Below are 25,648 nucleotides of genomic sequence, written 5' to 3' on the forward strand. Positions count from 1 at the left end.
GTTCCTACCCCTCACCATCAGGACTCGACGTTCACGACATCGATGAAGCGGTAAGGATAGACTGTGGCTGGCTGAAGATTGTGCTGGGCAGGCATGAACGATGTCGTTCATGTGGGACACGTCAGAAGCAGATTTTCAATAGTATTGAGGAGAACTTCACGCATCTACATGAGATTGCTCAGTTGATCAGCAAGGTGATCGGCCAGTGCGCCCGCTGAATCCACGGTCGTGGTAATTTACACCCTTTCAGCTGGACAGATGCTTCTGCAGCGTGTGCTTCGTGGAAGAGGGGTAGGGCAAAGGGTAGGGCAGAGAGTTAGGCACATTCACTATGGGATGATCCACGCCATACCCCAGACGGAGGATGTTATATCCGCGACATCGATGGTTTCCTGCCTGTACACCGAGATGGGAATGTATATTTTGACTCTCTGGAACCAGGGGTTCGTTCCTCCGCGCCGCATTTGTCGAGCTGAAATTCTGCACGGCACAGCTGCCCAGCCTGACAAAAATACTAGGAGTGTCAATAGATGTGCAATCATTTCAACAAGTGGTAATTTACGGAACAGGCCGGTTAGCAGTTCCTCCACAGTGTGGAGGAAAGAGTTGTTTATAGAATTGACATTTCCAACGTCACGCATTGACAGCGTGGCTGGCTGGCGTTGGTGGATTCAGCTCTCACGACGCCACCAGCACCGGTGCAAGCGGGCCTATCGCGAATCGCATCATATACACGTTCGTCGTCATTTGATGTTTGGTATTGTTATGTTCTGTTATCTCCGAGGGGGAAGGGAAGGAAGGGCATGGCAGCTGAGATGATGTCGAAGTGACAATCACGGTAATAGCCCGGCTGGGGACGAGATGGCGTCGCAGCATCTCTTTGTGCTAGCGGTAAAATACACCAGATTTCCTGCAATAGCTGAGAATGCCGGTGACGAGGGGCTGACCTCGAAGTATCTAGTTTAGCTCCATGCCTCGCAGAACAAGGCTTGCTGACGAGCTGCATGGCTGACCCCTCCGTTCAGCATAAATCATTGAACCTTTCGAGGGAGACAGAGAACACCAAGATCCTGCAGCAGAACTCACCATCCGCGCTGATTCTCCCCAACCATGGCGAAAGAACAGACGCAGTCCCAAGCGACCTTCTCCGGGGCCAACAACCAGGGCCTCCAGATGGGCCAGAACATGGGCACCGTGAATGCGACGTTTTCTAGTACCGTGTACATGAGTAAGATAGGATGACCTCCCTCTAACTAATACACCCCATGAGAAAAAATCCACGGCTAATGGAATGGCTGCGTGTCAGGCGGGTCCCCCAGCGCGGAGGATCAATTCCTCGACGCCTTGATGGACGGAGATACCAGTCTAGGCGTGCAAATCGAGGCGCCCGAGGCCGGAACGTGTACCTGGATCCTCTCCGAGCTGCAGGCCTGGCATACAGGACCTCCCACCCGCCCCATGTGTATCCATGGCAGCCCCGGCAGCGGCAAGAGCGTCATGGCGTCGTTCATTCTCCGCGAGAGGAAGCGTTGGCTCGCGTCCGGGCCCAAGGAGGGCGCGACGGCGGACCAGGAGGAGAGGGAGAGGACCATTGTCGCCGGCAGCTTCTGCGATCGCCACCCCAGCCGCCAACGACCCATCTGGATCTTGCGAACGCTCTTGTACGAGATCTTCCGGCAGAACCGTGACCTGATCGACACCAAGGACCCTGAGTTTTGGCAGGCGTCGTCGAACGACGCCGAGCAGCATCCGATTCTGAACTCCGATGCGTTCGAGTCGACCGAGTCGCTCGCGAAGCTGTTGGCGACGATTGCCGCCCACAAGAAAGTGCGCGAGCTCTACCTGATCGTGGATGGTCAGTATCAGCAAAGCCGGGATGCGCTGGATCTGTTTGACCTGGTCAACCAAGTCAACAGTTATGGCGGCGACAATGCCCTCCCGCGGTGGATCTTCTCCACGCGACCCAACGGTCTGGAGCGCCTGATGAACAATGTGCAGGCAGTGGATCTATCCACCAAGAATCGAGACGATATTAAGATTGCGGCTGTGGTGCAGGTGAAGCGGTTCCAGCGGCTCAACCCGGGGCTGACGGACTCCCTCGTGGACGAAGTGGTGGAGATCTTGACGCAGCGGGCCGAGGGCATGTTTCTGTGGCTCTCGCTGGCCTTGAAGTCCCTGGGCGACGGCACGATCTGGGATATCAACGAGGTCAAGAAGAAGCTGCAAGACATGCCGTACGATGTGCAGACCATCTATGGGTCCATCCACGACCACCTTGACCAGAGGATGCAGACGCTGCTGCGGTGGGCGTACGTCGCCGGCCGTCCGCTGAGGGTGAACGAGGTCCCGGTGATGTGGGCGCTGCAAGATGGCGCCAAATCCCTCGAAGAGGTGTCCAAAAAATCCGTGGACCCGGCCCAGGTTCGCATTTCGCTGGAGGGCAGCGTGAAAGCGCTCCTCGCGCTGCATGACGACCGCGAGATTCATCTCGCCCACCCCTCAGTCAAGGACTTTATCGGTCACCTCTATGACAACCCCGGGCAGAAGAAGCGGGGGATCAGCCTGGCGCAGACGCATCGGCAAGTCGCCGAGGCCTGTCTGGCCTACCTGAACCTGGACGCAATCCAAGGACTGGAGGTCCCGGAGCCTCCGGTCGATGAGAATGGCATGATCGATGGGGAGAAGCGTCAGGAGGAAATCAACCGATACCTAGGGAAATACCCTTTCCTTGAATACTCCATCACATTTCTCGGGCTCCATTTACGGGAAAGTGAAACAGTTGACGATGTGCACGTCGACGTCCGTGGAATGGAGGAGTTCTCTGGCGGCAAGTCCAAGGCACTGCAGCAGTGGGTACGGGGATATGATTTATTAGTGCGTTGCACAGCCGGAAAATGTACGTCCATCCTTTCAAGCCGGGGGGGGGGGATATGTGACTGATAATGTTTTGTGTGGTTAATTAGATACCGGCAGCACCAGCAGCCTCAGCCTGTTGTTTATCTCGGCTCGACTGAATCTCACCTCGCTGGCGGAACGGTTTGTGTCCACGGGGAGCGCCCTGACCTCGCTCGTCAATCTGCCCGGCACGAAGGCGCTCGCCGGGGGGGCCTCATCCTGGGGGATGGTCCGCCAACAGGTCGTCAACCTGCCCGACATGAAGGGATGGCGCGCTCTGCACGTCGCGGCCGACTCGGAGGCAGAAGACGTGGTGGTGTGGCTGCTCGAGAACGGCGCCGCGGTCGACGCAGAGACGATGGGATTTGTTCGACCGGGACGCACAGCGCTGCATTTTGCCGCCTCCAAGTCCACCGAGACGGCCGCGCGCATCGTGCGCAAACTGCTGGAGAGCGGCGCAAATCCCGGGGCGCCCACGCGGTTTGGCGGCAACACTCCGCTCCACTATGCGGTCCGGGGGGGCTCGGAGGACATCCTGAAGACGCTGCTGCAGCACAGATCCAAACACAAGCCCGTGGACCCCAATGTGCCCAACTATTCTGGCATCACCGCGCTCCACAAGGCGGCCGGGGTGGCAGGGTGGCACAAGCCAGTGGACCTGCTCCTGGAGTACGGGGCCAATCCGGAACAGGCCGCCTCTCTGGATAAAGTGGCCGTGGCGCGCGGCGTCAAGGACGTCAAAGTGGCGTCGACGCTCAAGGCCGTCACGAGCATGAAAACGGCCACCATGTGGAAGTCGGCGACGGATACTTTCCGCGGCGTCGCGACGGAGCACACGGCTCTGCACATCGCGATACGGGCCAAGGGAACAGAGGAGACGATCAAGCGGCTCCTGGCGTGGTATACCGCGAACGATAAGATGATCGAGAGCCGCGATTCCATGGGATATGTGCCGCTGCACTCGGCCGTGGAGGGCTCACCCACGTACACCCGGCTCCTGCTGGAGTCCAAGAAGGTCGATGTCAACGCGCGGGACAACGAAGGGCGGACGCCCCTCATGCTCTACCTGCGCCGGCTGGGACAGCCGCAGTCTACGGCCAGCATTGATGATCTGGTCGCGCTCAAGGGCACTCTGGACGACCTGCTGGCGGCTGGGGCCACGCCGGACACGCAAGATAACAATGGGAAATCCGTACTCGATTATGCCACGCAGGCCGGACAGACCTGGGCCGTGGACAAGCTACGCTCCATTCTGCCCCCGCTGGAAAGCCCCAAAGTCGCTTCAACTCCCGCTTCGCCGCAGGGGATGGTGGGCAAGGCCAGTAATCTTATGGGGGGGAAATTCGCGATGTTCTCCAAGAAGTGATTCAGTGGCACACACAGAAACTTTTTTTTATATGAGCAGATAGGAACTAAGAATTATTAATTTCTACAGTATTAATAAAGCACATATGATGACGAGGGACGAGCATGGATGGGATGTCTCTATGGGTTCCCCCGGGGCCATGGTGATCTTCATCCAAACTAGGAAATTCTCCGGCCACGCCCAGCAGGTTAAATAGGAGAAGATGCGGAGATTGACTTCATGAAAAAAGAGTTCCGTCGTCGAATCCCCAAATTCTCGCAACAATGGCTGCGTTCGCATTCGCATCGCTCCTCTCAACAGCCCTGGGCACCCCGCTCCATCCCCGCCTCGACGATGGCCTCGCCCTCACGCCCCAGATGGGGTGCGTCCCCCAGCCCATTTCCAAGATCACTAAATACTAACGAAGCAGATGGAACACCTACAACCAATACAATTGCTTCCCCAACGAATCCATCGTGCACGAGAACGCCCAAGCCCTCGTCGACACCGGCCTCGCGGATCTCGGATACCGCTACGTAACCGTCGACTGTGGCTGGAGCGTCGAGGACCGCTTGCCCGACGGCACGCTGACTTGGAACGAGACGCTGTTCCCGCAGGGGTTCCCGGCGCTGGGGCGGTACTTGCATGATTTGGGGCTATTGTTTGGCGCGTATGGCGATTCGGGGATTCTTTTGTGTGGGAGTCCCCCGAATCAGGCGGGGAGTTTGTGTATGCCCCCTGTCTCTGTCTCTGTCTAAAGCCGTGAGTTGTGTGTTGGTAAAGTGCTGATGGAAACTGTAGACCACGAGGATATTGACGCGCGAACCTTTGCAGAGTGGGAAGTTGATTCTTTGAAATGTCGCCCCCCCCCTCTACCCTCATTCTCTCCCCATACGGCTATACTAACGAGCAAGACAGACGACAACTGCTACTCCGACGCCACAGAAAACTACCCAAACGTTAACTACAGCCCCTCGCACTCACCGCGCCCGCGCTTCGCAAACATGTCGCACTACATCCAACTCCAAGACCGGCCGATGCTCTTCCAAATCTGCGAATGGGGCATCGACTTCCCGGCGCTCTGGGCGCCCGCGCTGGGCCACTCGTGGCGCATCGGCAACGACATCACGCCGCACTGGCGGTCGATCTTCCGGACGCTGAACCAGGCTGTGCCGCAGGTGGACTTTGCGGGGCGCGGGCAGTGGCCGGATCTGGACATGTTGCTTGTTGGTGTGGGGGTGGATGGTGAGGGGGTGCTGAGTCTTCCCGAGGAGAGGACGCATTTTTCGATGTGGGCGGTGTTGAAGTCGCCGTTGGTTATTGGGGGCGCGATTAACGGGATGGAAGAGGGGTCGTTGGAGATTTTGAAGAATGAGGATGTGATTGCGTTTAATCAGGATGCGTTGGGGGAGAGTGCGCGGTTGAGGAGGAGGTGGTCGGACGCCGGGTATGAGGTTTGGTCAGGGCCGTTGGAGAGGGAGAGGGTTGTTGCGGCGGTGATCAATTGGGGGGAGGAGGAGAGGGAGCTGACGCTAGACCTGCCGGATGTTGGGATTCAGTTTGCTGGGGGGTTGAGGAATATCTGGCGAGGCGAGGCTGAGGATGATGTACTGACGTCGTATACAGCGAGTGTGGAGGGGCATGGGGTGATGCTGGTGGAGCTGAGCGAGACGGTGCCTGCTGGAGAATATCCGAGTGAGATATTCGCGAAGAAACATGGGTAAGATGTCTAAATGCAAGTTGTGGATATATACTAACGGGCGTAACAGTGCCTCAACCACGTTCTCTCATGTCTACGCCGTCACATCGAGTCGGGGATACACCCTCAACATCACCTTCAGTGAGCCACCGACAGCAAAGAAAATCTCCATCGCGACAGACGCAACTACATCTCCTGTGACCGTCTCAGTCCCGTCGGGCGCTTCATCAGTCACTGCTCGAATCCCCCTAACCGCAGGCTCAGACAACACGATCACAATCCACGGCGCCCCCGTCTCGTCCATCCATCTGACACCCCCCAAACCAACCTACTACCCAGCCACCCGGAACACAACCCTAACCGGCAGCACAACCCCCTTCACCTGCCCAGCAGACTTCTGCTCCCCAACCGGCTCAAAACTCACGCACCTCGACGGCGACTCGACCGCAAAATTCCACATCTCCTCCACCGCCTCAGGCGCAAAGTACCTCGAAGTCGACTACATCAACAACGAAGTCGCCTTCGACTCCTCGTGGGGGTGGGGCTCGAATTCTCGGAACCTGACCGTCCGCGTCAATGACGAGGAGCCCGTGAGACTGGAGGTTCCGCTGAGTGGCCGGCACAGCGAGCTGTTTGGGCCGGGGCTGGGGTGGTGGGATTCCGGGCGGTTGGGGGTACTGACGGGGGGGTGGAGGGTCGGAGGGAATGAGGTTGTGTTTGGGAATGAGGGGGGTGAGGGGGGATTCTCGAGTTCGGCGCCGGATCTTGTGGGATTTGGGGTTTATGATTAGGGTCGTTGTATGATACGGATGGAGGTGAATGATGCGGTTTAGAGACAGGGGTAGAGTTAGGGTTGAGGCATGTTGCTGCCTGAAACTCATGGCTTCGAGTTCTATATCGAGGATAAAAAAACGAGGGGACTTGGTCAAAGACTTCAAGACCTTGAAGAATGGCATATCCTGATCCCAATGTCGAGTTCAACCGATTCTGGACTACGAGAAGAGTCTTTCAAGCGAAAGGAATAACAAAGCAGTTATTCTGAAAGACATTCGTCTTGCGGCATATAAAGAATGCACGACGTCTCGAATGCTGAAAAGGACAACCTTTCATCAAAACCACAAAGGCGTTACGCTTTGTCGTTTACATAATGCCCTTTAATCAAAGGCAAAGGCTTCCTCGAAGATAAATAGCCGCCGTGCCTCGACAGTTCTGTACCCAATACTCATCTGAAATCCATAGCCCGACCCTCTATCATACAAGCTAACTATGAATCGAATCATGCTCCCCGAGGAGATCATCCTCGAAGTCACCACGTACCTATCCCAGCCAGACCTCGCGACGTTCATCCGAGCCTCGAAGCAATCGCACCGAATCGGCCGTCCAGTCCTCTACAGACTGAACATCGAGGATAAACTCTACATCTTCGACTGGGCCAGCGACAAGAACAAGGTCCAGGTAATGCAAGACCTCACCGCTGATATCCTCAAAGCTAACGAGGCAGACCCCAGCATCGGGTTCCGCGCTCTCGCCTCCGCGTCTCGAGGAGGACATTATGATATCGTCCGCTATTTCCTCGCTCAGGGTATCTCGCCGAATCTTCGCTCGGGACAGGTCTCCCCCCTTGCAGGGGCAACAAGGCACGACCACGTTGAGGTAGTAAGTATGCTCCTCTACGCCGGAGCTGATCTGGATACACTAACCCTCTACCCCAACCCAACCGCAGACCAGTGGCCCGACGCCGGCCGCGAGAATATCCTGCACTGCGCAGCGATGCACGGCAGCACAAGGATCCTGGAGATGCTCCCGTACCACGACCTGACGCTGGACATCAACGCGCGCGACCAACACCGCCGCACCGCCGTCTCCCGAGCCGCGGAGGCAGGGCACGCAGAGACAGTCCACAGCCTCATCGCCCAGCAAGCGGACATCTCAGTCCCCGACAGGATGGGCCGCACATGTTTACACCACGCCGTTCTGAGCGGGGACTCGCGCACCGTGACTGTCCTTCTTGACGCCGGCGCGGACCCCAACGCCGCGGATCGGATGGGCCGCACGCCGCTTTTTTCTGCGGCGATGAACGGTGCCCATGATATCATTGCGGTGCTTCTCAAACGGGGTGCTGATATCCAGGCGTCGGATCTTATGGGCCGCACGGCGCTTGCCCTCGCTGCGGAGCTTGGGCGGGGGAGGACGCTCGAGCTGCTTATCTGTTATGGAGCCAATGCTAATAGCGTTTTGTGTTAGGCGCTGAACGGCATAGTCTTCCGCTGTCTAAGAATCTTTGATATTTCATTTTTCTGGCGTACGTACGGTGCTGCTCTGGCTGGGGCCCAGACGCTGAGGGTTACTATTCGCAGACGTACTAGGTATGTGGCTCCCACCGTAGTTTCTCGTCTCTTATTTTTCTAGAATGAAAGTTCGTTTGAATGCACTGTCTTTTTGTAGATTTGTTTCCTCTTGTAGCTTGTCGCCTACCCCTCGCGAGTTATGTGAAGGCAAACCCGGTTGATGACGCCTTGCGGGGCTAATACTTGCTGATAATGGAGACTCCTTGGTGGTAATGCATACCTGGCACTTCAGAATGGCAAGTTGCTTGAGTTCTATGGCACTGCCATAATTAGCTGTCTTTGTCTCCGATTATCGACCCTGTGGCGCGGCTCTGGACGCCATTCGGTATATCCTTTGTTGCGCTCGCCTTATAAGCATTAAGTTGGAGGATTCTGCAGCCGACAAAAAGTATTCGATAGAATATGGCAGAATGAGACGGAACAGGTAGTGCTCTGAGTGAGCGCAATAAGTTAGGGTTACGGTCCGGAAAGGAACGTCGACTTGCGCTTCCTCAAAATCCTGTTTCCTGTCGTGGTGCTGTCTCAAGATTGTTAGATACAAATGGCTCTCATGTACGCGATTCAGGAAGATCGACCGGAGATCGTGGAGCTACTGCTCAACGCAGGGGTAGACCCTGCGGCGCGTGGCAATCAGGATATCGTAATGATGCTCATTGAGCGTGGCGCATACGCGAAGAAGATTGTTGATGGGAAGAATCTGCTGCATGTAGCGGCTGGCTCTGGGAATACTGGATCAGCCAGAGCCTTGGTGGCTGCGGGGGTTGATGTCGTGGCGGGAGACTCCGCTGGCAGGACGCCCTTACAGCTTGCTCGGAATGATGCCGCGATTGTGAGTTTATACTCCGGAAGCCTTGATCTGTACGCTAGTTGGTGAGAGTTTATTGATGCGTAGTTAGTATCTGTTTACTATGTTATACGGTATAGGTAGGTATATGGCTCCTGTGTAGGGCTGGGATGTTCGCCACCCTGAGGTTGATGCCAAGGGAATGCTCAACCGGAACTTGCGGTGCTATCTTATAATGACACTGTATGTTGCCTAAGAATACCCAGCTCAGAATATGGACTCTTAGCGTGAAATCGACTTGACTGTAGAGTGCTGAGACATCCAAAGATAATATCCAAGCCCAGGTACAAATCACACCCCCTACATTAGCAGTCCACAATCCACCAGTCATATCCTCTACCTGCCAGAATACAACACCGCAATCATCTCGTCACTCGGCGCATAAGCCAGAGGAGTAACCCCCACCGAATCAGCAGCAATCGGATCCACCCCAGCAGCAAGCAAAGCACGAACAGCCCTCGTCGCATTATTCCGCACAACCCAAAGAAACGCCGTCTTCCCATCCCCAGTTCTCAAGGGTGAGGTCTAGCCCGCAGTCGAGGAGGAATTTGACGTCGGCGGCCGAGCGCTCGCGGCATGCTACGTGGAGGAGGGTATTGCGGTCTCGATCAATATCAGACATTTCAAGCCCTGCTGGCGCGAGCCGCCGCGCGATATCCAGGTTGCTTGCACCATTCCCGAACAGAAGACGCATCGTAACGTACAGGTAGTAGTTTCTCAAGCTTGCCCCAGCCGTAATGAGCTTGTGGACAATTGCAACACGGTGTTCCAAAGTCGCAGCCAGCAGTGGCGTCCCGGAGCTTCAGCGATGAGAAGGCATATGAATCTGTGTCTGGGATGTTTGGCGATATGCCCGCGGCAAGCAGCATGTCCACCACGGAGGTATAACCAGCGCCGCAGGCGGATGTCAAGGCTTCGAATTGGGTTTGCGGATTCTGGAGAACATCGGTCAAGTTCCGGTTGAGGGCGAAGAGGAGGGCTTGTTCCCGGCTATTCGCTACTGCGTATTGGATGAAAATGAGGAAGATCTCAAAAGGCAGATCTGGAAGGTTTGGCCTACGGTCTACGTCCGCCATGGTTGTGATTGAGCGTGGTTATGGAGAAAGGTAAGATAGGCTACGCTGCACGATGAAAGATTGAATCCATCTTATATTCACCTTGTCCTCACTCTCTGCGTTGCTATACACGTATTGGGATATACCCAGTTCTCTGATACACTCCTTTGGATTATAACGAGATGTCAAAGGATTCTCCGGACGAGGTGAAGATTCCGTTTCACCTCATTCAGGCACTGTATCCGAAGTGTGCTCGTCAATTTCAAGGTAAACAGCTGTTTACTACGGCTCCTAGTTTCTAAAATAGAGCCGATTCCTTGTTCGAGGTCATGTCATGCTTTGTGTTGAAGCTCTTCATCGAACAAGTGGTTGAACGCCAACGCTCAAGCTGTCGAGGAGCGGGCGGAGTTCGGCACTCAATGTGCAGCGCCATGAATGAGAGATCCCCTACGGCGGTGCTTCCCCAAGAAAACATCGAAAGAGTGTATCGAGAGAACCATCGAGAGAACAGCCCCTACCGATGCAAGCCCAGGAATACAACTACCCATTGCTGCCCTTTTCCTCGAGCCTTGGAGGTAGTGGATTCAAGTTGGAATGCCCAGTTCTTTCTTGAGCATTTGGCTCTGCTCTACGCCATAGATAATTTGAGAGGATGGAGGTGAAGAGACAGTAACCCATTTGCTAACCGACGCTGGTGTGCATGGTAGATCCTCCAAAGCAAGCTCCAACAATGACGCAGAGGACACGAGCTCGCAGGGACCCTCGCAGTTAAACCCCAATTCCTTTGTAGGAAGGCCGTCGTGTGAGAGCAGACCCTGAAGCAAGGAGGTCCTCGATCTCCTTCGCATCCCTGGGCTCTTGCAGCAAGCTGGAACGATCAGGCAGCAGCAAAAGCAGCCCATCAACCGCGGAAACGCTAACACGACCTAATCTGAAAAGAATGGAGTGCCCGTTGGGCCATCCCACATCGGCACTTGTTAGTGCCCTCTAGCCTCGTCTTAGCGCGCAGTCTCCCAGCAACGCCGCCCGATCTTGGGGCAAACATTCGTCATTCTTGTGGCTGATCGCAAAACTGAGTTCTCGTTTTTTGAGTTTGTGAGAGGAAAGTCGTTTAAGAGGGAGATCGATCCAAAGCACCCCACGAACTGTGCGGCACACACACCCTTGCATGCTGGACCGATATAAACAGATAAGTCTCCCCGATTCCAGACTAACCATTTCGCAGGACGCAGTCGCTCGACTCGATGTTGTCGACATCGATCTCGATAAAGCAGATCTCTCTGACAATATTCACCCTCTTCTCCCTCGTTGCCTCCTCGCTCGCCGCCTCGAGATTGTCGAGCTCGAGCTCGACCCCTTCGATCAGCAATGAACCGCACCCTCGCGCGACGAAACCCTTTCTCCTCCGCGTCATGCCCCTCGGCGCCTCGATAACAGTCGGATACCGATCGAGCGACGGGAACGGGTACCGCAAGTTCCTGCGTGAGCAGCTGCGGTATGCCGGGTGGGAGGTCGATATGGTAGGGAGTTTGAACAACGGGACAATGAAGGATCATGTACGCCGCCTCGCCTCTGATGGCAGATGAGCGATGACATGATAGTGCCCAGGGCTAATAATAAGACAGCAAAACGAAGGCCACTACGGGGACACGATTGACGGCGTCGCGAACGCCGGCATTGCCTCTGCGTGGATGCAGCCCAATGTCATTCTTATCAAGTACCTCCCCCCCCCTTCCTCCCGTTTCCCACCACATCAACCGTATACAGATAGATACTAAGGACGTAGTGCCGGCACCAACGATGCCATCCGAAACGACTACATCCGCGGCGCCGGCGAGCGCATCGACCGCCTGATCACGGACCTCCTAACGCGCATCCCCAACACAACAATCATCCTCTCGACCCTGATCGCGAACACGCACGCGCAACGCGTCATCCAGCGCATGAGCCAGGAATACCGCAACGTCGTGGCGCGGCGCCGCGCAGCAGGCGACCGCGTCGTCCTCGCCGAGATGAGCTACTTCGTTGGCTCGGAGTACCTCGTTGGCGGCGACGGGACGCACCCGGATGACGCGGGGTACAAGGCGATGGCGGCGGTGTGGTGGGCTGCGATACTGGAGGCGGAGCGAGAGGGGTTGCTGGCGAAGCCGAATGCTGTGCAGTCGGGTTTGTCGGTGCTTGTTGGGAGTGGAAATGGGACGGAGGGGGAGGGGCTGGATGATGGGCCTGTGAGGGATCCGGGGTTGCCGAATTATATAGCGCCTGCGCAGCCGGGGGAGGATGGGGCTGCTCGGGTTGGGGCTGGGATGGTGTGGGCTATACTGGGGGTTCCGCTTGGTCTTGCGTTATTGCGATTGTAGAGGTGACTGGCGATGCGGTGTTGGCGTTGATGAGCTGAAGACGGTGTGATACACCGACATGAACTACGATAGACTACGACACGAAAGAACACGCAATGCAACATCTGATATTCAACTACACAAGATTCACGATGCCTTTTGAACTGCCCCACACCGTCTAAACATTGATGCTAAATCCCCCCTTACCACCAAGCGCAATATCCCTCAACTTCGCAAAATCCGGCGTCCCCAGCCCCGTCACCGGATCCCAACCAGCAGTCGCATTCCAGCTCGCAAACGGAATAACTGGCGACCCATTGGGCTCCCCGCCAAACCGATCATGTCCATCGCAGCCTAACGACCCGCCATGCACGATGTCGTTCAAACCCCGCACAGCATCAGAGTACAGCCAGGGGTTGAGGAACCCGAGCACAGGCATGCCCGCCGCAAGGCGCACGTCGTTCAGGAGCGCCACGACGGCGCTAAACGCGGGAGCCGAGCAGCTCGTCCCGTCGTACAGCTTCACGGAACCCTGGTCAACGACGGCGTAGTTGGTTGCCTGCGCTGCGACGTCCGGGAACGCGCGGCCGTGCCGGTTGAAGTACTGCGCTTGTTTGGGGCCGAGCTTTTCGAGGTACGCCTCGACTGCGGCGTGTTGGTAGGCAGGGCGGGGCCAGAGATCGGAGAACCCGCCGGAGGAGAAGTACACGCCTGCTTCAGGGGCTGTCCCGTTTACGCCGCCGACGGATGTGACCCAGGGACAGGCGGCGGGGAACTGAGGGGGGAAGTGTGTGCGGTTGTGGCCGTCGTTTGTCTGGCAGGCTGCGCCAACGCCGGAGTCGCCGGAGGAGAAGACGACGGAGACACCGCGGGCGCCGAGCTGCGCGTACAGGTTGCAGACGGAGCGGGCGTAGGGCTCTGGAATTGTCTATACACGGTCAGCATCGTCAGTCTGTAGTCCACATGTGTACATGGGAAGGTGTTCGACGGACCTGCTCATCCTCGCCGTAGCTCGTCGAGAGCACCTGCGGGAGATGCTCCTTATCCAGCTTCAGCACGCCCTCGAGGAACTCCAGGTACGGCTCGTTCGAGTTCTCCGTGGGATCAGGCTGGCTCAGATCGGGAATCAGCTTGCCCCTGCCACCAGTGCTGAACTCCGTCACGGGCAGCGGCGCGCTGAGTCCCACAATCGTCTGCGCATCCAGATTCGCCTCGCCGCTGTCCAGCGTGGAATCCTGGTCATTCTTCCCGCCGTTGAAGGTGATCACGGAGAAGTTATGCCCCACGGCGCCGGGGGCATATTGCTTCTCGAAGTTGGCCAGGTCCTCGTACCGCGCGTACTGCTCGAGGAAACTCGCGAACCCGATCCTCGACCCGCGCTCGCTGGCCGCGTGGTATCCCTCCGTGTTGTACAGGTCGGCGAGACAGTTTGGCGTGATCGCGTCTTCGCAGTGCTCGAGCGAGCCCTCGAGGACCTCCGTGATGAGGCGGCCGAGATCGAGATCCAGCGCGGGCTTCGAGCGCATGGTCGCGCGGTTCCCGCGCAGGGAGCCGAAGCGCGTCGTCGGCTGGACCATGTTGACGTGGTCGGCGACGGAGGCCGGCAGGGAGTAGGCCAGGGTGCGCAGGATGCGAGTGTCGTCGTCCTCGTTTGTGTACCAGAGGAAGTCGGCGTCCAGGAGGGCGTTTGCCTGCTGCACGGTGGTGCGGAAGTTGACCCAGTCGGCGTCGGTTTCGAAGTTTGTCACGCCGGCCTCGGAGAGCCAGGTGTGCACGGTCGAGATGGACTCATCGGTCGGCAGGAGGAGCTCCTTCATCTCGGTGTAGGAGGTGAAGTGGCGGCCGTAGTTCTCGTGGCCGGGGGTGGACATGTCGAGCAGGGCGCGCTCGAAGCCGTCGACGTCGTGCTGTTTGAGGGCGATGCGCAGGCGGAGCGGTTGGTTTGCGTCGGGGGTGCCGTCAAATCGCCAGCCTATCTGGTTAGCATTCTCCCGTCTCGTTGTTTGTTGGCAAACGGCAGAGAATTACCATCAGGCACGGCCCTGAGGCGTTCAAACGCCTCTGCAGACACCGAGCCAGCGAGCGAGAGACCCGCCAGCGAGAACGCTGCGACACGGGAGAGAGAAAACAGCATGATGACGCCTGAACCTCACAGGCAGTGGAGATGAGCGACAGATGAGCAACAAGTATCTCTTCCCAACTCGAAGGGGCCGACCCTTTTAATCCCTTGCCCGCCTGTCAGCAAGGCGCAGACTCCCCACATCAAGAGCAGCGCGCGATATCACCTTCTCTCCTCGTCCTAGGCCGAGATTATGAGGTCGCAGCGCTAATGCTTAGTGGCCAGCAAGCATCCAGTCATTCCTGCGGGGGGGCTGCTGATTGGGGGCTGTTTTGGATGATCTTCAGGGGGGTCCGTTGATCGGCAGGGAATGCTCGGCGCATTGCGTGATACATGGCGGAGCGACTGGCGATGGCACCGACGGAAAGCGTTTGAAGAGGCATGTTGTTGGAGATTCTCTCCAATCATGATGAATGCATTGGAGCTGTGTTGCATGCGTGTTGTGTGTTGTGCTGTGGTGCTGCTGTCTGGTTGATGAGCTGGCTGGTGGGTCGAGATAGGGCTTATTTTTGGGTCGCTCGGAGGGGTCCGTTTGGACACTCTCGCATCGACGTTGGATACCGGTCAGACGCTTTGTTCACAGCTTCGAAGGTCAGTTTGACTGTCGGGAGAGACAAGATAAATACCCCCGTCCATCCTGCTGTTCCTCGCTCAAGTTCTCGTCGTCAGTCTTTATATATATATACTCGAAACCTGCTCGCTACTCTCGCGCGGCCTTCCTTCACTTTACATATATTCCATTCATCCGGCTCTGCTTCTCTTTATATATATACCAAGCACCCTGTTCTGATGCGTCTCGGCTGTTGCAGAGTTCTCGAAGCAGACTTCGCGTCCACACGTTCTCAAGGTGCCTGCTGTCCCGGACACCCAGCCAAATGAGTGGAGGCGGCTATTTGAAGACTCTCATTGGGAGTCCGTACGACATGGCCTCCAGTATCCTGGTCGTAGTACGACTCCCGCCGTTCGTGTGGTGAAGGACACCTGTTCGCCGGCCGCTGAACACAGGGAGCCTGAGGTTGTTACGGAAGCCGGAGCTCTGGTCGGGCGCACTGTTTGGATTATTATGCGTTTAACTCTTCTATTCGACGTCGAGTAACTTGGCGCGGTGGTGAGGGCGTGGTGGATCACCTGTGTATATCCGTGTAAGTGTATAGACCTACCTTCGGCGGTTGCCCTAATACAGCAACTGACGCATAGGCCAACCTCAACCAGCCGCCAAATGGTCACTGCACGGCTGGTTGCTGACCTCCACGCCCAGCAGGCCGCGCAACCACGGGGCTATCGTGACGAGGCAGGGCGTCCTTAACCCGCCCTTGCCTAGACGTTCAGGAGAGACAAAGTACTCTGTCTTGGACATGGACTCGCAGATTCTGCACTAGGGGAGGTTCATCTGCACGGTGCAGATGGGGACCGACGCATGAAGGACCTGATATTTTGTGACATGAGCATGGTGGTACGTTGCCATTGTCGGCCAGGATGTTCCGAACAAATAGCAAGTCCGCTCACTTTCTGGGAGATGAAATGTTAACTAATCTGCAAAGGATCGTGGAAATTTCCTTAATACCGAGCTGAAGCCTTGCGTGCGCACACTTTTACAATACAGTCGACTGCGTTCCAGTCGCGGATCCAGGTCGACCAACCCCCAATCATGGATACCTTGCTCATACAGCTCTCACGCCGAGCCTTCGACACACTCGCGTCAGACGCTTTGCCACAGTACTATTTGTGGTGCTCTGTCATTTCCGGCATCGAAGCTTGTAGCTCCACCTTATCATACCGTGCAAATAAGCTCTTTTTTTCCGCGGGAGGGAAATTCACAACCACCTGCCCAAGATATTACGGTGGAATGGGCAGAACCTCCCCACGCTTGACATAATCCTACCAATTCCACCAACGTGGACGGCTGAAGCAAAGGCAAGGCTCGAGTTCGCGGCAAAAAGCGCTGGCTTTTGTACCCGGCAAGGTGACACCCTCAGTCTCATCACGAGGCCCTTTTGTTCCGCGGCACTGGCGTCCCTGCGCAGAACCACGCCGTCCAGCGCTGCGGCTGACCTGGGAACCCTCGTCGAACTGGTCCATCGGACGATTCTGCCCTTCAAAGCTCACCGCGGGCATGGAACACGCTGACTGCGGCTCCTCCTTTGGAGCCTTGTTCGACCACCGAACCCGAAGCCGCGATGTACGGCTGTTGCTCTTCGGATTCTATCAAGGGTTTCCACCTTTCCGGGAAGCGCACATTCAGGACGACGTGAACTTGAGTGAACTCGATGGGAGATGCATACCGGTACAAGGACCATAATAGATGTCCGGGTTCTCCGTCCTTCACAGTATATGGCTGTGACTGGATGCACTTGTCCAGGCGTGACAGGATGAAGTCCTGTCAAATTATCGGCTGCAGACATCTCCGGTAGCCCGGAGAAATCGCATGCTCCAAGCAACCATGGACGAGTCAGTGCACCGTCTATGAAGTATGAATTACAGCAAGGATCGTTGAAGGTCGAAGAGCCATCTGCTGGCGGCCTGTCAGCTTCTTCCCTTCTGCATTGACACACGGTATCGCTAATATTGCCCTGCAGACTGCCCCATAGCATTGCGCCGTGGCTCAGATGTGCCGGACGTACGTCATTCCACTTGTGTCCTTGACGAGGTGCTAACTTCCGGTGTTGACACCACCACACATCACCGTGGGATCATTCCAGAAGGACCACTAGTTGATACGCTTGCCGTCCTGAGATTGTATGCCGACAAGCTGATGGAGTTCGCCTTCAGAGAGCTCGAGGGGGACTTTGCTTGCTTTCAAGCGTTGCTTGCTTTCAAGCGTGTGTGTAAGGTGGTTATCCGCGAAGCGACCACCATTCTCCTGGTGCTCTTTCTGTCGACAACAGTGTCAAATCCATGTAAGCGGCTCAGAGATTCACCGAAGACCATGTCCGGCCGTCCATGCGGGAGCCGGGGTATCCCTCGGCTCGCTTATTCCCATCGCGTGGCCAAAGACTGGGTTGGCTTCTTGGGAAAACGAGCGACCTGGACGAAGGTCCTCCTTGACACTTCTCTGAGTGTTCTTCCCTTCTCGACTTCCGAAAGCCCTCGACAGGACATGCGCCAACTGCAAATCGTCGTTCCCACTTTCTTTCATTTGTGCGAGGCGGTTCCCTTTGTGTTCTTCGCGTGGGTCGTCTGGTGTCCCTATCACTGTCCCGGTAACGTGGATGGATATTCGAAAGTGAGCCCGGCACATTCCATGCGGCTCTGGCACGTCTACTATGGGCACGTCGAATGGTGTATAACTCTTGGTATACTCAGCAGAGTCAGATCTTTGATTTTCCATCTGTGCCCCGGAATAATGCTGCGACGGTCCCATCACTTGCCGATACCCTCGCAGAATTCGACGCGTTTGACGATTGCAGTCACGACGTTTCCACCTGTTCAGCAGAGCCAAAGGCTGCAATACAGACGGCCGCAAACAGAGCTGGATCTGCCCAGAGAGATGAGGATGAGTTGTTATTCGTCACAGAGCCGGAAGCAGCTGTATGTGCTATGCTTCAATAAAATCGGGATTCTTTCAGTGTAAATGCCCGACGGCCCATGCGTACGGTAACTGGCCCGTAGCTGAAGGCGAAAGCACCCACGAGGAGGCAGTCAATATCCTCATGTTTTACTCAAGCGAAACAACAATAATTTCTTGGTGAATTCCGTTTCCTAATCCCGGCGAGCGGAGTGCAGGCATTCGTCCAGTGCAGGTGCGGCTGTTGATAGCACTCAGAACAGTGCGACTGCGAACCGTTCACCTCCACTCTAGGGCTCGTCCGTCGAAGTCCTGAACATTGTTCCTGGAGACAGGAGTGCCAGCGTTCGCAACAGAGGAAAAGTTAGCACACTCCGAAAGAACAGCTGAAGAGGTCTTTGTGTTCCCCATCTCACAGGAATCCGAAACCAACCCACAGTCGACGCGAACCTTTATTTACTCAGACATCCAGCTTGCTACCTGGTGGTGAGCATCGCTCTCCTCAACTGACGCTCACGTCAAAACAAAAGCGCCAGCCGATCGTATCTGGATCCTCTCGGCAACAAGGGGTTACCTCGCAGTCGCGGACGGACTGTCATCTAACCAGAACACTTCCAGGGTATTCATGGACGACGTGGGACGCTAGCGTGCATTTGACCTGATCAGGATCGCAATGAGCGATGAGTATATCGGGGGGTTCGGGGACTATCTCGGAAATCCACGTCAGAACAGTGTCGTTCGACCTCACTGTTGGCGTCTTTATGACATCCCCGTCACCCGACGAACCAATATACTACACCAGGCCTGCTGGAGGCTGAAATGTTCTCACTCCACAACCGAGACATAGTTCTGGTTGGCGACTTTGGGCTCTGGGGGAGAGCGTCGCCAGTGCTTGGACATGGCGACTGTATGCGATGGTAACGACAGGGTGTTTGTCGTCTAATTCATGCACCTATCAATCTATCATTACACCACGACGAGGTCACCTGGGCGTATGGGGTCCTGCGAATTCGTAACGTGCAGTCTCCATTTTGAAGTCATGGGAGGGGAATCGCCAATCTGACTTACTCGTAGGGTCCTATATCATCGTCGGCTCCGACTACCGCACGGGTTGACCGGATCGTACAGCTGGCTCATGAACCGTGTCTACAGGGAATGCATCACGGTTTCTCCTGTTTATAGTACACAGTACCGTCGGTGCCACGAGCAGGGTGGACCACTGTCGGACCTCAGCAGAAGCTGCATAGGAGCTTCTGTGGGGAAAGGCACATTTATTTACGCCCGCATGTTTAAATATCATGTTCAGATCCTAGATAGACTTTCTCTTCTTGATACTCTGCAGTCAATCTGTGATCTTCGCATCGTTCAATGCAGTATTCGCCATCGCCGACAACCACTCCCACTATCCTATCACCACAGTAGCCCTACACATCCAGCCCATCAAGAAGGCGGCACTCCTGTAGGGAACCCACTGGGCAAACCACCAGGCCCACCACCAGGCCAGGCATTCTCATTCGCAACACCCCCATCCTCAGTAAGAAACGCCGCCGGCGTAACATCTTTACTAACCGAGGAATCCGCAACAACACTCACCCACGCAAAGATCCCATCCTCCACACTCTCCCCGAGAAGCACATACTCGACGATCGGATCAACATCATCATCAAGCTCCTGGCGGAGGATCCAATCGTCCGCGTTAAGCGTGAGCTCCACCGTGTTCGAGTCGTACGGCTCGACAGCCCTGACGGCGGAAATGAGGTCCTGGTCGAAGTAGAGCTGCCCGACGTACGAGGACGTCGTGCTGTAGAGGCCTGTGATTGTGTTGTTTTCCTCGTTCACCTTGGTGCCGCCTGGGTGTGAGAGGACGTGGATGTGCGGTGTGCGGCCGATGTAGTGGCCTGGGAAGAGGGTGTGGAAGGCGGTCACGCCCAGGGAGTCGGTGCGTTGGAGGCCGCGGCCGAAGGTGCTGTCGAGGTTCGAGAGGTCGCTGGAGTCGCCGTTTCCTTCGGCGATGACGCCGGAGTAGACGCCCTGCAGCTCAGCTGGTCAGTATGCCGGGGGATGGAATGGAGGGGGAGGGAGGCGTACGGTGGCGTTGCTGTGCCAGAAGTCGAGGTAGACGTCTGGGAGGGGCTCGCAGGTGTTCGAGTCGATGAGCTGGATGTCCAGATAGAGGTCTATGCCCTGTTGCCCTTCGGTGAGGTCATCGCGGATGAGTTCTCCGCTGACATCTGCAGTCGTTAGCTTCCAAATCCCATGTATCTCCAGATACCGCACGTACAGTAAGGACCCTGCGTCACATCCTCAGCAAGGACACACGAGCCACCAGAGGCAAACAGCTCCGACGGGTCCGTGGTAGGGTCAACAGCCAGGTCAGAGTGGTGCGTCTCGTTCAGGGGGCTAAGGTCGCGCGCCTTGAGCAGGGGTCCGTCAAGACCACGGGCCTTGCGCAGCTTCTGCAGAGTCTGCTCGCGACGGGCGATGTTGTTGGCTTCCAGGCCGCGGGCATTGAGCTGCGTCGCGCAGTGGTTCACGCCACGGGCACGGATGCCCTTCAGCGCAGCAGCTCGCTCAGCGGCTTCTGCCTTGACGTCGTGGCCAGGGTGGGCAGAGACAGCGGCAACCAGGCCGAGGCCAACGAGGGTAGAAATGCGAACCATCTTGAGGCAAGAGAGAATAACTGTGAGGCTACTGAGACTTGAGGTTGATCAGCATCTTCGGAGGGAGGCAAGGCGTCTTTATATCCCCGGCAGTCCAGACCAGGTGCAAGACTTCTGCACACGGTGACGAACCCCCGCCTCGACGTTGCAACTCGATGAGAAAGAGATGGAACGCACTAATTTGAGCGACAGGGGCCAGCTTAGGCTGGAGCAACGTCTGAGTGGACTTCAACCGACGCGGCACGAATATCATGCTTGATTCTCTCCGGGGGAATTCCACCGTCGATCCCGCTGACAACACTATCGAGCGTGTATTCCGTGTTTATTCATGTTCCAAAGGTACAATCCTAACTATAGCACATGCGCTCATTGCTTTGAATGTTGTACGCGGGAAAACTTGGTTGCCGCAGTCGTACTCGACGCCCAGACATTCCGAGTGGACACCAACACCAGGATCGTCACAACCTTTAAACAGACCAGCATCCCAAACCACAGGCTAAATCCCTCGTCCCATTCATCCGAAGTTCATCTCGTCGTCCTGAGTCAGCGGAGATCAAGCAATCTCAAGCCCCGAAAGGACGCGCATCCCACTCTTGGCACACTCGTCACCCCCTCGCACAAGGCCCAACTCCCCCGCATTCAACGCAGTCGGGCGTATCAGAACCCTTCAATTCCCGCTGGATCGTCCTCTTCCTACTCTATTTGTATCACTCCCCTGTGCCAAGCCCGCGGTGGGTTTGCCGATTCGGGCGGGTTCCGAGCCCTAACGGGCCAAACGGGTTAGATGAGGACTGAGGAGCAGGGCCAACGAGGGGCGACAGATTACGGAGACTGCAGGTGAGCGGTTTGGACATGCAGATTCGGCTCCGAGAACTGCCGCGTTTCTGGGATTGCGCGATGTTTGCGAGGGTGGTGCATCGTGCTTGGATCTGGTGTCCGAAGTTTTTCCGTCCACTGTCGAGTTCATATATGATGTCATATAAACACAGGGCTATGCAATTTGCCATACAAAGAGGGGGCAGGAAACATCTCAGAAGTGAAAAGGACGCTGGTTGTTATAATGCAGTTCTATACTAATACAGTGATGCTACAGAGATATACACGGGAAATAGTCCCCCAGCGCTGCTGGAAGCCGCCTCACTGAGCCACGCTACTCCAGAAGCCCAACTATATTAGCGACAACACTCTCTCCAAGAAAAACCCAAGTCCCAGGATCCGTGGTCCCCGAAACACGCGTCGAATTCCAGCATCCCGGAAGCATTGGAACCCCGTCGAGCCTCTCCTTCACCCACTCCAAGGCCAGGAAGAGCGCCGTCTCCCCCAGCTCCGTGTGCTTCTCGGACAGAACCCTACGATACTCGACCTCGCTCCCCTCAGCACAGTACCAGCTAACAAGTCCATCCACCTGGGGCGGGGGAGACACTTCATCTTTGGCACTGTGGTAAATAAGCAGTGGGATCCGAGGCGCCGACTTGCCGAGACTGTTTTCGCTGAAAACGCGCTGGACGACGCTGCTGCTGACGATATCGGGTATACCAATATCGAAGTATTCCGCAATGCCAATCTTGTCATAGTTCTGGAACAGCCACCCAAAGCAGTGCTCGAAGTAACCCTCGAACTCCTTCCGCCTCGCAGGGTCCCCGACCAGATGCCGCCTTATGAAGGCATCCAGCTCCGCATACGCACTCGACACGCCCGTCAGAGCCGCAAGGGTGAGGCTGCTCAAATTATACATGGTCGTCTCCATCACCAGTATCAGGTTCGGCGTCACCCCGCCCGCGGCGACGACGATGTTCTTGCCCAGCTCGGGCGCACGACTCTTGCAGTTCGGCGGCCAGAAGCGCAGAGGGTGTCGCTCCGGAATACGCTACCATTGCGGCTTTTGCGTCGGGGGCCACGTCAGCTACCCCGAGTTCGCGGAGGGCTAGTGTTGCTCCGGATACTGTCTAGCACGGCATATGCGCCCTGCACATTGGCCATGAAGGCTGCATTGAGGCCCTCGTAGTCTGGTACTGTGACAATCCAGCCCTGGTTGAGACCGCCTGAGGTCGTGATGGCGTGCGAGAGAGTGAGGTTGTTGTCGAAGGGGGCGTAGTCGACGCCGTTCTGGGTCATTGTGTAGGATAGCGCGCAGTCGAGGCATGTGGAGTTCTCGATCCCCCCGTAGACGAGGATCTTGTCCGCGTTGCTGTTGGGAGGGATGAAGACTGTGGCGACGGCGGCTGTGGGCTCGCCGAAGCTGTCTGTTGTCTGGTACGGGAGTTGATATGCCGATATGCATCCTCGATGAAGTCAGGGAGGGGGTCCCGGTAGGGATACGGGGACTTCTCGATGGTCAAGGATGGTACCGGGGGGTTTCGATTGCTCTTCCTCTGAGGGATATCGGTAAAGGGGGTCCTGACTTGGGGGAGTTAGGGCTCCGCGAACAGGGCCCTGTCACAAGCAGGAGGCAAGAAGCAACGAGCGAGCGAGATCTCATCGTAGCGTCTGAAGAAGGATTTGTTTGGCGAACCCCCGCGAGAAGACTTGCAAACACTCAGAAGTGACACAGATCGATTTTGCCCTTGACTTGTTCAGGCTTTTGAGGCTTTCCCTCTAGAACAAGCTCTGCAGACATGTTCTCTCCCTCATCCCAAAGCAGGCTGATCAACACGCCAGATCGCTTTCCATGCACCATCTTCGGAAGCCCCGTCAATAACCCCCACTAGGCTCGCAATACATCGAACCTCATGGCAATAATCCTCTCAACTGAAATGCAGGAAGAGGAGCCGCTTCGAGCCGTGAACGCCGATTGGGCTCCAGAGTCAGCAGGTCTGGGTTCGCGTCCCCGTTCTCTCCTGATTTCCTCGCGCAGATCATTGACAACTCCAAAGTAATTCGGGCTCTCCATCCCTCTGACCCACTTCCACGCGTTGTGGCGATATTGATCCGACCGGCTTCTTTCCGTCCAGACTCGATGCCCTGTGCAAGAGTTGAGGAACTCGGGACTGTCGTAATTTCGTTGAGTCCTCGGGCAAGAGTATCCGATCCCGACGGTCCAACTACGAAATAAGTGCTGTGGAACTAGATGTTAAACGACCGAAAGCCGCCGGTACAGAGGGTGAGCGGGCGTGGAATACTGTATTGGTAGGAGGGGAGTTCGGGATAGGGGATTATAGGCTACTTATGGTTAAGATTCAATGTCTCAAGAAGCGCTCCATTGGCGAGAATGCATCATCTATCAACTGCTCAAATACAGTCGAGCTTGCTAGGCTAAACAACCACCACAGATGTGGTATAATCAAGGCATATACCCCTCCATCAGTCATCGTCACCGGAGTAGTGTGCTTCCTCATCGGAGGAGCTGTGATGTTCCTCCTCATGGTATTCCTCATGGTGTTCCTCGTCACTGTTCTCCGCTATTGGCAGCATTAGACACATATCAGAGCTAAGATATTGCTCAGACTTACTCAGTTCATGTCCCAAGATCGCTCCACCAACAGCACCAATCGCCAACCCTGCCGCTCCAGCAGCCAGTATCTTCCCAGTCCCATCATCCTTCTTCTCCTTCTTCTCCTTGTACTCGCCGCCGTACTCGTGGCCATACTCACCCTCATACCCGTGAGAGTGGTAGTCATGAGGCGGGTACCCAGGAGGCGGGCCCCCGGCATAATAATCACCACCGTCGCGGGAGTGTTCGCCGCCGTAGGGGATTTCAGCGGGGAGCGTCCACTCCGCGCGGCCTGTGGCTGTTTCTACGAAGAAGGCGCGACGCACGCTGGGCTCCCACTCTTGCACCCAGCCGTAGGGGAGCGGAGGTGGGGGATACTGAGGAGGTCGTGGAGGGGGAGGGCGAGAGTCGTAGGGCGACTCGCGGCGTTCCGCGTAAGGGGGACGGTCGTAGTCGCGACGTTCTTCATAAGGAGGACGCTCGTAAGGAGGACGGTGCTCGTATGGGCGGTCGTATGGTGGCCGTTCGCCGTCATAGTAGCCGGCCGACTCTCCGTAATAGGACATGGTAGGGGTCTGCTGAAGTGAAGGGTACACAGAGGAGGGAATAGACGCCGAGCGAGGGGAAGACGAGTGATGGGGTAAAATCAGAGATTGAGAGATGAGCGGCTGTTACGCCCCTTAAATAACCCTCTCAACCCAACGGAGGGGAAGCATAGAGGGGTAAGTATCGTGCTTGTCATTGCAGGATGCACCCACCAGCCTGACTCTGACATCTCTGTGCTCCATCTCGAGAAAAAGCCCCCAACGGCTCCATCGTCTCCTCACCCGTGAACAAGTATCAAGTTCTCAGCCCCGAAATTCCTGCTGCCCGCAGGCCCTACAAGGCGAACACAATCATTCGTCGAAGGCAGGAGAAGTGCGACGACAGGATGCAGACCTGGCGCTAAGAACGGGTACGCCCACCAAGCTAGCAAGGTCTGGCAGGAGCTAAAGTGGCTGGAGCGTGCAGATCGAGAGACGACGATGCAGGACGACAAGGCAGCAGCATTTCCTCTCCCCGCCAGCATGCTGCCCTGTGGCTTGACTCCTCGATGACGGCTCTGGCGAACGGTCAACACTCAGCCCCTCGCCGAGATCCTTGCATAATGTTGCTCACATTGCCGTATCAATTGCTGTGTCAAGTGAAATTTGATGACTGCGAAGTTGAGGTTGAGAGGGGAGTGTCAACAGCCCTCCCATCCGCCATCCTCCTGCACTAAAACATAGCGGCCTCAGGCTGCTGTCCGACATCTTGGTGCCACAAGAGGCTGGTGGGGTGGCTGCTCCTGCAGATAACCATCCAATCGGGGAAGAGTATACCCTCACAAGCCACATCATCGTCGCATCAGATAAACTCCACCGCCACCT

The 25,648-nt window shown here is 56.3% G+C and overlaps 10 protein-coding genes across 10 annotated transcripts; 6 read left to right on the top strand and 4 right to left on the bottom strand.

Annotated features, from left to right (window-relative positions):
- The first annotated feature begins 148 nt into the window (after window positions 1-148).
- BJX67DRAFT_354429 (uncharacterized protein) lies at window positions 149-1,458 on the top strand. The gene has a single exon (XM_071029218.1). It carries the CDS (start codon window positions 259-261, stop codon window positions 817-819), a length of 561 nt encoding a protein of 186 aa, XP_070885916.1. The 5' UTR covers window positions 149-258; the 3' UTR covers window positions 820-1,458.
- A 1,258-nt stretch (window positions 1,459-2,716) lies between these two features.
- Window positions 2,717-4,494, top strand: BJX67DRAFT_120619 (ankyrin repeat-containing domain protein). The gene is made up of 2 exons (XM_071024425.1): window positions 2,717-2,896; window positions 2,964-4,494. The coding sequence occupies exons 1-2, from the start codon at window positions 2,809-2,811 to the stop codon at window positions 4,259-4,261; spliced, it is 1,386 nt and encodes a 461-aa protein (XP_070885917.1). The 5' UTR covers window positions 2,717-2,808; the 3' UTR covers window positions 4,262-4,494.
- A 20-nt stretch (window positions 4,495-4,514) lies between these two features.
- Window positions 4,515-6,730, top strand: BJX67DRAFT_388418 (alpha-galactosidase D; the record flags this gene model as incomplete). Its single annotated transcript, XM_071034366.1, has 5 exons — window positions 4,515-4,622; window positions 4,671-4,969; window positions 5,042-5,098; window positions 5,159-5,960; window positions 6,010-6,730. The coding sequence occupies exons 1-5, from the start codon at window positions 4,525-4,527 to the stop codon at window positions 6,728-6,730; spliced, it is 1,977 nt and encodes a 658-aa protein (XP_070885918.1). The 5' UTR covers window positions 4,515-4,524.
- A 2,098-nt stretch (window positions 6,731-8,828) lies between these two features.
- BJX67DRAFT_381570 (ankyrin repeat domain-containing protein) lies at window positions 8,829-9,161 on the top strand (the record flags this gene model as incomplete). The annotated part of the gene is made up of 1 exon (XM_071033035.1): window positions 8,829-9,161. One exon carries the CDS (start codon window positions 8,829-8,831, stop codon window positions 9,159-9,161), a length of 333 nt encoding a protein of 110 aa, XP_070885919.1.
- Window positions 9,162-9,754: 593 nt separating this feature from the next.
- Window positions 9,755-10,207, bottom strand: BJX67DRAFT_381571 (uncharacterized protein; the record flags this gene model as incomplete). Its single annotated transcript, XM_071033036.1, has 1 exon — window positions 9,755-10,207. One exon carries the CDS (start codon window positions 10,205-10,207, stop codon window positions 9,755-9,757), a length of 453 nt encoding a protein of 150 aa, XP_070885920.1.
- A 970-nt stretch (window positions 10,208-11,177) lies between these two features.
- BJX67DRAFT_354435 (SGNH/GDSL hydrolase family protein) lies at window positions 11,178-12,624 on the top strand. The gene is made up of 3 exons (XM_071029219.1): window positions 11,178-11,742; window positions 11,812-11,903; window positions 11,973-12,624. Exons 1-3 carry the CDS (start codon window positions 11,431-11,433, stop codon window positions 12,544-12,546), a joined length of 978 nt encoding a protein of 325 aa, XP_070885921.1. The 5' UTR covers window positions 11,178-11,430; the 3' UTR covers window positions 12,547-12,624.
- On the bottom strand, window positions 12,625-14,958 carry BJX67DRAFT_120648 (S53 family peptidase). The gene is made up of 3 exons (XM_071024426.1): window positions 14,554-14,958; window positions 13,518-14,497; window positions 12,625-13,453 (listed from the first exon to the last, which is right to left on the bottom strand). Exons 1-3 carry the CDS (start codon window positions 14,657-14,659, stop codon window positions 12,704-12,706), a joined length of 1,836 nt encoding a protein of 611 aa, XP_070885922.1. The 5' UTR covers window positions 14,660-14,958; the 3' UTR covers window positions 12,625-12,703.
- Window positions 14,959-19,589: 4,631 nt separating this feature from the next.
- On the bottom strand, window positions 19,590-20,809 carry BJX67DRAFT_381574 (intradiol ring-cleavage dioxygenase; the record flags this gene model as incomplete). Its single annotated transcript, XM_071033037.1, has 3 exons — window positions 19,590-20,180; window positions 20,238-20,380; window positions 20,431-20,809. The coding sequence occupies 3 exons, from the start codon at window positions 20,807-20,809 to the stop codon at window positions 19,590-19,592; spliced, it is 1,113 nt and encodes a 370-aa protein (XP_070885923.1).
- Window positions 20,810-21,959: 1,150 nt separating this feature from the next.
- Window positions 21,960-22,924, bottom strand: BJX67DRAFT_381575 (secretory lipase-domain-containing protein; the record flags this gene model as incomplete). Its single annotated transcript, XM_071033038.1, has 2 exons — window positions 21,960-22,676; window positions 22,763-22,924. The coding sequence occupies 2 exons, from the start codon at window positions 22,922-22,924 to the stop codon at window positions 21,960-21,962; spliced, it is 879 nt and encodes a 292-aa protein (XP_070885924.1).
- A 1,060-nt stretch (window positions 22,925-23,984) lies between these two features.
- BJX67DRAFT_354443 (uncharacterized protein) lies at window positions 23,985-25,450 on the top strand. Its single transcript, XM_071029220.1, has 2 exons — window positions 23,985-24,207; window positions 24,259-25,450. Exons 1-2 carry the CDS (start codon window positions 24,079-24,081, stop codon window positions 24,808-24,810), a joined length of 681 nt encoding a protein of 226 aa, XP_070885925.1. The 5' UTR covers window positions 23,985-24,078; the 3' UTR covers window positions 24,811-25,450.
- Window positions 25,451-25,648: the final 198 nt, after the last annotated feature.

This window comes from Aspergillus lucknowensis (assembly GCF_044049455.1).
Source record: "Aspergillus lucknowensis strain CBS 449.75 chromosome Unknown BJX67scaffold_22, whole genome shotgun sequence".
NCBI lineage: Eukaryota > Fungi > Ascomycota > Eurotiomycetes > Eurotiales > Aspergillaceae > Aspergillus > Aspergillus lucknowensis.